This window comes from Pongo abelii, chromosome 13 (assembly GCF_028885655.2).
Source record: "Pongo abelii isolate AG06213 chromosome 13, NHGRI_mPonAbe1-v2.0_pri, whole genome shotgun sequence".
In the NCBI taxonomy this organism is placed as follows: Eukaryota; Metazoa; Chordata; class Mammalia; order Primates; family Hominidae; genus Pongo; species Pongo abelii.
Genome location: NC_071998.2, coordinates 126994500 through 127004067, shown reverse-complemented (window position 1 = coordinate 127004067; position 9568 = coordinate 126994500). Strand labels below are relative to the sequence as shown.

Sequence of the window (9568 nt, the reverse complement as noted above, 5' to 3'; positions counted from 1 at the left end):
CATGCCAGGGACTGCCTTAAAGAACCTGTCAAGGCTTAGCTCACCCTCCCTCTTTTTTGCTGTCGTCTCCTTTGACTAAAAGAAGGTGATCTTTTCAGAGACTAATTCTTGCATCTCACAGAGTAGCTCTCAGTTTTTGAAAAAAATCTATGAAAGTTTCAAAAGGATGAAAATAGATATTACATTAGCCACAAACCCTATATATACAGTATTAGTAAATACCTGGGCTAGATCTGGAAAGGGTGGGGTGTACTGAACTAAACAAAACTTTTTTTTTTTCCTGCCAATTTATGGATAAGGCTAGAAGACTTACTGTGAAGGCTTCTGAAGTTTTATCTTTAAAAATTATGGAATCAATATTAAAGCATTGTAAATGTCTTGATTTGCATGGCAGAACAACAGGTAAGCTTGCCAATGTTGAGAACTTCCAGGTCCCAAGGCAAGCCTGCTTAGGAGACTTAGAAACCAGGTCATCCGGAAAAGCCAACATCTGTCCCCACCAGCCAGCGTGTGCCTCCCTTATGGTGGGTGCTAAATTGATTTCTAAAAGAAGTTTAATTTTGCCAATTTGATGAGCAAAAATAGCCTCTCTTTTTTTTATTTGACTACTTATGAAGTCAAACCTTCTTTTAATCAGCCTTTTGATCTATGCAAATATCCTTTTTCCATCTTTTGCTCAGTGCTTTTTTTTTTTCCTTTTAGAGACAGGATCTCACTCTGTTGCCCAAGCAGGAGTGCAGCGGTGTGATATCATGGCTCACTGCAGCCTCAAACTCCTGAGCTTGAGGGATCTGCCAGCCTTAGCCTCCCAAGTAGCTGTGTCTATAGATGCATATCACAATGCCCAGCTAATTTTTTTTTTCTTTTTATTTTCTTTTTGTTTGGGGCTTCTTTTTGTTAAGGTTTTTTTTTTTTCTTTCTTTCTTTTTTTTTTTTTGTAGAGACAGGGTCTTGCTATGTTGCCCAACCTGGTCTCAAACTCCTGGTCTCAAGTCATCATTTGGCCCCCAGCCTTCCACAGTGATGGGATTACAGTCATGAGCTGCCATGCCTGGCCCTTCAAGGAGTTTTGATTTACATATGTATTTACATATGTGATATGAACCTTTCATCACATTTGCTGCAAATGTTAATTTCGGATTGTTCTTTCCATTTTGATTGTGTTGATGACGTCTTTGATGTGCCGAGTTTAAAGTTCTCATCCTTTCCCCTGGTGTTGATACTGTCTGTGTAGGCACCCCATCCTCAAGTTACAGAAAGTATAGAAGTTTCAAGGTTTCCTTTTATTCAGAATTGATCAGGAACGAATTTTAAGATAATGTATAGGGTGAGATAGCTAATTTTATTTCTCCCCTTCTGTCTTGCCCATTTCCCTCAACACTAGTTATTGAATAAATAATGCTTTTTTAGGACAGGCCATTTGTACCATCTATGAAGTTGTTGTATATATTCGGGTTCATTCCTTGACTTGATACCCAGTTTCACTGCTGTTCTTCTGCCCTGAGCTAATGTCACATGCTTCTCAACATTGCTGTTTTATATTAGGATAGAATGGTAGATCCATCTGCATGACGCTTCTTTTAAAAATGTTTCCAAACCTTTATTCCTTCATGTAAATTTTAGATTCAGATCTACAGTTTGAGGAAAAATCCCACTGGAAGAGTAACTGAATTGCTCAAGTGTATGGGTGAACCTGAGGTTATCAACTCCATGATGCTGAGAGAGACACAGCACTCTCACGTTGCTATTTATCCTGGTCATTTTAGGGCCCCAGAGAAGGCTATTTTTTATGATCTCACAAATTCCATAAACCTCTTGTTAAACGTGTGCTTTGTGATTGTCGTTTTTCCTTGTGTTTTTCCAGCTGGGCTTGTTGGTTTGCAGGAGAACCATGGGGCTTCATCACTAGCTTCACCACCAGCTCTGGGTTTCGTTCCATTGTGTTTTTCCCACGTGGGGGAGAAGGGAGAGAAGGGGGAGAAGGGGGAGAAGGTGGAGACGGGGGAGAAGGTGGAGACGGGAGAGAAGGGGGAGATGGAGGAGAAGGGGGAGAAGGGGGAGATGGGGGAGTAGGGGGAGTAGGGGCAGACGGGGGAGAAGGTATAGACTGGGCAGATGGGGGAGACGGGGGACAAGGAGTAGGGGGAGAAGGGGGAGAAGGGGGAGATGGGGGAGAAGGCGGAGAAGGGGGAGAAGGGGGAGAAGGGGGAGATGGGGGAGAAGGCGGAGAAGGGGGAGAAGGGGGAGAAGGGGGAGATGGGGGAGAAGGCGGAGAAGGGGGAGAAGGGGGAGATGGAGGAGATGGGGGAGAAGGGAGAGATGGGGGAGAAGGGGGAGATGGGGGAGAAGGGGGAGAAGAGGGAGAAGGCCTCACTGGAGGCGTTTTCGGAGCAGCCTCTGGCCATACCTGTCTTGGGAGCTCCAGACGACAAGTATTGAGTCCCTGACCCAATTTCCTCAGAGCCTGCCCTGCCGATGGGTGGCCCTGGCTCGCTGGGAACAGAAGCGGGCGCCGCCCTTCAGAATCCTGGGCTCTGAGGAGTGGGCGTTGGCTGGTCTCACCTGCCACACAGGTACAGCCGTCTGTGTTTATCTGGCAGCCCCGCTGGGCTTCTACAGGGAGCAGGGTCTGGAGCTGGGCTCACTCAGGGATCTCCCACCTCAGTGGGGACATATGCGTTTGCTCACGGAGCATGGAGGCCGCCTCTCTGGAGGATCCCCAGCCGACCCAGGTGAGGCAGGTCACAATGGAGGGGAGCTGGAATCTGAGAACAGACTCCGTGGGGTCATGTTCCTGAAGGACACTTGGGGGCCACCCCAGCAGCTCTTGGGGTGCTCACCGGAGGCACCTGGGACTACAGTGCTCCACTCATTGTGGATGTTTTGGAGGCGTCTGGCACTGTGGGCAGGAGCTCAGGGGGCCATGTGCCCCCTCCTCACCACCCTGGGTGTGCTCCAAGCCCACAGGCCAGGCTGGGGCCGGCTGCTGGCCCTCGGCTGTTGGTTGGCAGGTGGTTGGCAGGACCTGGATACCCACAGAGGGAAGAGGCCTTCCCAGCAGGGGAGGGGACCAGGGGAGGGGCAGAGTTGGGCTCAGGCTGGGGAGCTTCCTCGAGTCCCTGAGATGCAAAAGGGCTTCCAGGGGGACCTGGGGACAGTCCAGGCCACAAGCCAAGGTGAAGGAGGTGGAAGGGAGGCTGAGGGCAGCAGAGGGGTGAGGGGCCCAGGCAGGAAGACTCCAGAGCCGCCAGACCTAGGCTCAGGGTGGGGGACATGGGCCTGTGGAGCAGAAAAGAAAAAGGTGGTGATTCTGAGGACTTCACTCATTCATTTTGAAATCAATCAATAAATAATCACATAGCACAAAACAGCCGTCCCTCCCCTGGCATCACCTGGCCTTCTGCCTCCCCATGTTGGCTGTGTCCTGCCAGGGCCCTGTGCTCTGTGGAAACCCAGTCCCCCTGGGGGCCCACAAGGCCCCACCCACTGCCCCACTCAGCCTTGGATCTCATCCCTGCCCTCCTCTGCTTGGCTCCTGTTCCATCTGCATGACCCATCTTCCAGGGAGCCTTCCTCCCTCATCTCATCTCATCTCATCTCAGGGCCACCCACTCTGGCTGCCCGTGCTCACACAGCATGGTCACGCTCCCCCAACCCTGCTCCAGCCCCCACTCCCACCCCCATAGCCCTTGCCTCTATCAAATCAGGTAATTACAATGCTTGCTACAATGTAACCCGCACTAGGGCTGGATGATGTGTCTGTCTTGTTCTAAGTGAATCCCAAACTCCCAGAACAGGCCTGGCCGGTGTGTTTGTTGATTGACTGAATGATGCGTTGGGAGGCAGCAGAAGGGAGAGGCTGGCTGGGCACTTGGCTCAGGAGGCTGGAGATCTGGATCCCTTCCAGCTCCTCCTCCTGGCTGTGCAACTTGGCCTTGTTACTGAACTTCTCTGAGCCACATCTGTAGAGTGGAGACGGCGTTGGGCCCATATCATTGTGTCACGTGGGGCTGGTGAGATCCGGCAGCCCCTGAAGCAGCCAGCACAGGCCTGGCCATAAGGGGAGTGGGGATGGGCTACACCCTCAGTGGTGCTGGCTGGGAAGACGAGGCCCCAGACCCTCAGGCCCTCTTCCCGTCCGGCTCCAGGACATGACTGGGGGGGCTGTGCTTACCATCTATGTTGAAGACCGGGGCTTTCTGCAGGTGGAATTTCTCCACATACTCCAAGTATCTTCCCAGCCATTTGGGGTCCTCCAGCATTCTTCTCGCTGGAATCAGAGGGGCTGACAGTGAGGGGCTAAGGCCTGGAGCCTCTGTCTTTTCTGTCCTCCTCCTCTGCGGAGAACAACGGGAGGCAGAGGCTCTGGGCATCGGCCACCCCACCACTAAGTTGCCACGACACAGGCTGGGGGCTCTTCGGAGCATGGCAGCATCGCCTCTGTGACCTCCCAGGCCCGGCCAGCTCTGATTGCACTGGCCCCAACCTTGTCTCCTCTAAACACAGGTCTGTTCTGAGCACAGCAGGTAAAGTGCCCCTGGAAGGAGGGAGTCAGGCCCGGCCTGCCTCAGTGGAGACCCCCAGAGGGTCCCGAGTTCTGGCCTGGTGCCACCCCTGCCACCCCTGCCACCCCGTTGACCTTCTCAGCCCTGGGGACTCTCGGCTGCTGCTGCCCCGCTCCACAACCCCATCCCGGGCTTGGGCTCCGGCTGGTCCTCTGCCCTGAAATGCCCCCAGCCCCATCTGTCTCCACCTCGTCTTCAGGACACTGCAGCCCCTTAATGTCCCCCACTCTGTCCCCTGTGCCCTATGTATCTCCACCTTGTCTTCAGGACACGGCAGCCCCTCGATGTCCCCCACTCTGTCCCTTGTGCCCTTCGAGCCCTTCTCGCATGGTGCTTTTACTTTCAGGGGCCCCACAGGACCCCGAGACATTGCTTGATAAGGAGGAGGACAAGGAAGGTGTTTTCTTAGTTTTATCCACTGATAATTCAAGCTCCCAGTGCAGCGCCCAGAGCAGTGCCCGCCTCGTAGCAGGCCCGCAGTGCACGTCCTGCGTGGGGACACCCTCCCTGAGGGGCACGTGTTGGAGGAAGCGCTCAGCTGCATCTCGGCCTAAGGCTGCCTGTGCCCTCAGAACACGCTGCACAGAATGCCCCCCGCCAGACAGGACGGCAAGTCTCCGCACAGACCCGGGAGTGTCCGGCAGCTCCTCCCTCCTGTCTGGGGTCCGAGGCACCGCATCTGCCAGCGCTGGGGAGAGCTGGCCACTTACCCAGCAGCACCCACAGGTTGGTGACCTCGTCATCCTCAAAGCGCACGTAAAGAATGAGGTTGCTGTAGTCGGTGCTGACGAAGCGTACGTGCATGCTGCCGCCCTCAACTGTGGGAGACCCCGGGCCAGATGATGCATGATGCCTCTCTCCTCCGTCCCCCAGGCCCTGGACCCCCCATGCCCTGTGGACAGTGCAATGCCACCAAGAGGATGCACGGCCTCCTTCCCCCACCCGGTCTTCCCCCAAAGCCGACAGCCCCTCCTGAGTGTTGCGGCCAGGACTGGGCGTCCGAGCGTCCCTTGCTCTCCCCTCCCCACTCAGAGCCCAGCCTGGATCCTGGACAGGGGCACTCACATGAGCCTTGGTACTGGCCTTGCAACTGGGTTGGATGGACGATGATGTTTGTTTCTTTACACACCCCTTCTCCTCTGGGAAAAGAGAAGGGAACCGGGGCCTGGTCAGCCTCCATCTGTGTCCTGTTGCCCTTTCCCAGGACGTGGTGGCCCTCTCAGGGCTCTCCACCAGGGGACACTGGGGCTGCCACCAGCTGAGAGCCCTCGTGTCCTCCCCGGGGCGTCAGCTCCCCAGGCTCAAGGGCAGCCTTGTCCTGGCACAGGCACCAGGGTCATGCAGCCAGGAGGAGGCGATGCCCAGGGGGTGCTGGGGATGGGACTGGAGTGATGAAATGGAGTCTTCCTCATTTCTGGGATGACACCAAGCCTCCTGGAATGGATTGGTCCCAGTCTGGCCTTGGCTCTGAGCTCCAGGTTTTGGGGGCTGGGACCCTGACTGTCCTGCCTGTCCCCACTTGCTCTGGCTCTGTACATAGACAGAGGTCCCTCGCCCCCATGCTCCTGCCTCTGTGCATAGACAGAGCCCCTCCACTCCCATGCCCCTTGCTCTGGGGTCTTCAGTTTCTCATTTGGGGTGAGTGCCCACCAACCCCGGGACTCTGCAGGCCACCGTGCGGTGTGTCTATGACCGAGCGTCTGCTAGGATGTGGGTCTAATGAGCTGTGGGTGCAGATGGAATAATGGAAGCTCGTTGTCGGCGTCACTGGGCTCAGCGTAGCTTGTCCCCAGGGCCGATTTTCTTTTGCTGACAGTGCAGCCGTCCTCAGGATTCCCTGGCTTACATCGGGGCCGGAAGGGGCGTGGGCCCGGGGTGGCTGTGGCCCTTGCGAGAGGGTGTTGGGAATTAGGAAACTTTCAAACACTGGAGATCGCACATTTAAAACTCCAGACCCGGGCTTCCTTCACAGCTGGAACACAGGCCCATGGCCCAGTGGGCATGTCTGCTGGGACTGGACATGGCCTCCGGGGCCGGGCTGTGTGTTTCCTGCCTGCCTGCCTCTGGCAGCTTCCGAGCTTACCCCTCTTGGAGCCGGGTCTTGGGCCTCAGCTTGGTGTGATGTGTTGCTCTGGCTCTGAACACTGTCACTGTCCCTTGGGGGTCCCTGGGTCTGAGAATGAGGGCCTGAGAGAGGGGCGGCAGGAGCCGTGCTTACTTCCAGAATAGCACGAAGTCCACGTCCCCGCCATCCCTGGTCTGGATGGAGTGGAGAGCGAGCCTCAAGGGGTCGGCCGGGGAGACCAGGTCTGCATGGTTGGCTGCCAGCTGCAGGGTGAGCCAGCGCCCCTCCACCTGCAGGGGTGTGGGCCGGGGCAGAGGAGGCCAGCTAGTGCCCGGCTGTGTGGCACCCCCTCCACCTGCAGGGGTGTGGGCCGGGGCAGGAGAGGCTGGCTAGTGCCCGGCTGTGTAGCCCCAGCAGGCCACCCTCTGGACTCTCAGGCCCCAGGTTTGGCACTGAGCATGGTCAGCAGATGGTCGTGCCCCTCCCAGGGGGCTGCACTGGCAAACGTTCCCCCTTCCTGGTCCCTATAGGTCTAGATGGGTCCTTCCTGGCCCATCTGTGGGTCCAGGTGGAGGATAAGCCATGCTTCCTTCTTGGGAAGAGTCACTTCCCGTCCCCTTGTCTCAGGTCTCTGTCCAATCCCCTTCCCCACTTGCTGCCCCCGCTTCCCTCAGCCCCGCACCCCTGCCCCTGCCTTGTCCAAGCTCTGTTCCCCTGGCCAGAGAGGGCAGAGGGGAGGGTCTGGTGCTGTGCCGGGTGTCCCTCCATCCCTGCACTCCCACCGGCAGCACCGGGACCCCAGGGTCCACACAGGGAGGAGGAACTGGGACCCTCTCTGTACCCGGGGCTGGCCTCTTCATGTCACCCAGGGTGAACCCTCCCCTGCTCGGCTGTGTCCCCTGGGACCCTGCTCCCTGCCTGGGCTCAGTGTCTGGGCACTCTGCTTCTCCGGCCACCACCCTGCAGCCTTCTCCTGCGACTGCTCTTGTGCTGCAGCTTCCACAGCCCAGAGAGAGGGAAAGTCCCCGAGGAGAGAGGGAAAGGCCCCGAGGTTAATTAGTGGCCGCTGGTGCCGGCTGCGCAGGAGGACAGAGCCTGCTCCCGCCTGGGTTGGACCCAGGTGCAGCTCACCCTCCAGAGCTGCTGCGGGGTCAGGCAGGACCCGAACCCCGGCCCCCCCATCTGCCCCCACCCCCTGCACCTCCTCAATGTGACACTCATATCCACTCAAGCCCTTTTCCCAGGCCTGAGTCTGGGGACCGGACCCATGACACGTACCTTCTGCGCATCGAAGCCTGGCTGTACCGGCACCTCTTCCAGAGCCTTCTGGGCACCCGCCAGGCCCAGGCCAAGGGCCAACAGCAGGAGCGGACCTTTCTCCAGGGCCATGACTCCGGGGAAGGGAGAGCGTCCCCAGCCAGCTCCCTCCTCTGCGCTGCTCGGACCCACCCCACCGTCCCACCCGCCACCTAAAAGTTCCGCAATCTCACCCCAGGAATGACGCCGCCTCCCAGCACCACCCCGTGTCTAAAGTGATGCCAAGCTGTTGTTTGGACTGGGTGTGGAGTGGCCGTTGGGGCGGTTTAACCGCATTACACATCTGTCCTGGATTCTGGGATGAGGCCTGTGGCCTGAGGGAGGCTGAGAAGAGGGCAGAGGAGGACGTGGGCTCATTCGGGCCTGCAGCCCCTCCTCCCCAGGCGCCCTGGCCCCCAGTGTGTTTGTCCACTGGCTGCTGGAGCCACGGATGCCAGGATCACTCTCATATCCCTGTTCACCTCGTGCTCACAGTGGGGCCTGCCTGGGTGTGGGGAGGGTGGAGGGGATGACACAGACCAGCTCTGGGATGGCACTCGGCACACTCCAGGCACTGAACCGTCACGGGGCGTCTGCCCCTTGTTCCTGCTTACTGCAAATGTCTCCCACCAGCCCCCTCTCTCCAACCCTGGAGCCACTCCCAGGCCACGCCATGAGCCTCTCTCCTGCCCCATCCTCCTGCCCTCGCGTGTCCGGAGGCCAGCGTGGGGTCGGGTCAGGTGCTCCCTGCTTGCCCGTCTTTGGGTCCTCCTTTGCCATCTGGATTAAGTGCAGATCTCCAGGCAACAAAGCCCCTGTGGTGTACCCCTTCCCCATTCCCTCCCTCTCTGCTGCAGCCGCACAGAGAAGCCTGCCAGCCCTTGAATGTGGCACCTGCCTCTGTACCCCGCCCCCACCCTGCCCTCCTTCCTCCTGCCTGGGGCTGCGTGGGGCCAAGGAGAGGCTGCCTGACCGCTGCAGGTCCCAGCTTCCAGGGAGTCTGGGGTCTGGTGTGGGGAATACAGCTGGCCTCAGGATGACCACTGGCTTGGCCTCAGGGTTCTTAAATGGACACTGGGGGCTACTCTGGGCTGGTGCTGCAGGGTTAGCTCTAGGAGTGACGCCCCCCCCCAATCATGGAATGTGGCCAGTCCCAAGTTCCACCCACTGAGCTTCTGCTTTCTCTCCAAAGATGGAGAGCGGGCGGGGATGCCATGGTCTGTGCAGGGTGCTCCAAGGACGGAGTCAGGTAATAAAGGAAAGAGCTTAGTCGAGTGTCTGCCCCTCATAAGCTTGCTGTGAAGTCAGCTCCCAGCCAGAGGTCCTGGCTGAGGGTCCGGTTAGGTTTACAGGAAATGCACCCAGCCCATCAGGGAGGCTCCGAAGCCCTGGCTGGGGAGGGCCTGGCCTGATCTGTGGGGTCTTTCTGGAGGCTTCCATCAGCAGGCCAGGGTGAGGCAGCTCTCCCAGGTCAGCCTTGGTAATGGCCAGGCTAGAAGATGAAGTCTCATTCCCCACCCCTGGCCACAGGCACAGGGACTCAGGTGGGCCTGAGGAGACCTCAGGCCCATCCCCTATGTCCTGGAAGACAGAGCAGCTGCCGCCCATGGCTGACTCAGTCTGGGCTCCTACACACCCTCCA

At 57.8% G+C, this 9568-nt stretch overlaps 1 protein-coding gene across 1 annotated transcript; it reads right to left on the bottom strand.

Moving 5' to 3' along the window:
• Positions 1 to 2321: 2321 nt before the first annotated feature.
• LOC129047749 (beta-lactoglobulin) lies at positions 2322 to 8076 on the bottom strand. The gene is made up of 6 exons (XM_054519615.1): positions 7909 to 8076; positions 6784 to 6920; positions 5631 to 5704; positions 5276 to 5383; positions 4175 to 4270; positions 2322 to 3279 (listed from the first exon to the last, which is right to left on the bottom strand). Exons 1-6 carry the CDS (start codon positions 8017 to 8019, stop codon positions 3260 to 3262), a joined length of 546 nt encoding a protein of 181 aa, XP_054375590.1. The 5' UTR covers positions 8020 to 8076; the 3' UTR covers positions 2322 to 3259.
• Positions 8077 to 9568: the final 1492 nt, after the last annotated feature.

Bases quoted from the DNA above. Each gene is read 5' to 3' on its own strand.
- LOC129047749 (XM_054519615.1), bottom strand. From the start codon at position 8,019: ATGGCCCTGGAGAAAGGTCCGCTCCTGCTGTTGGCCCTTGGCCTGGGC. The intron at 5,705-6,783 runs GTAAGCACGGCT...CTCTTTTCCCAG, and splicing joins GACTTCGTGCTATTCTGGAA to AGGAGAAGGGGTGTGTAAAG. The intron at 5,384-5,630 runs GTGAGTGCCCCT...GGTCTCCCACAG, and splicing joins AGGCCAGTACCAAGGCTCAT to TTGAGGGCGGCAGCATGCAC.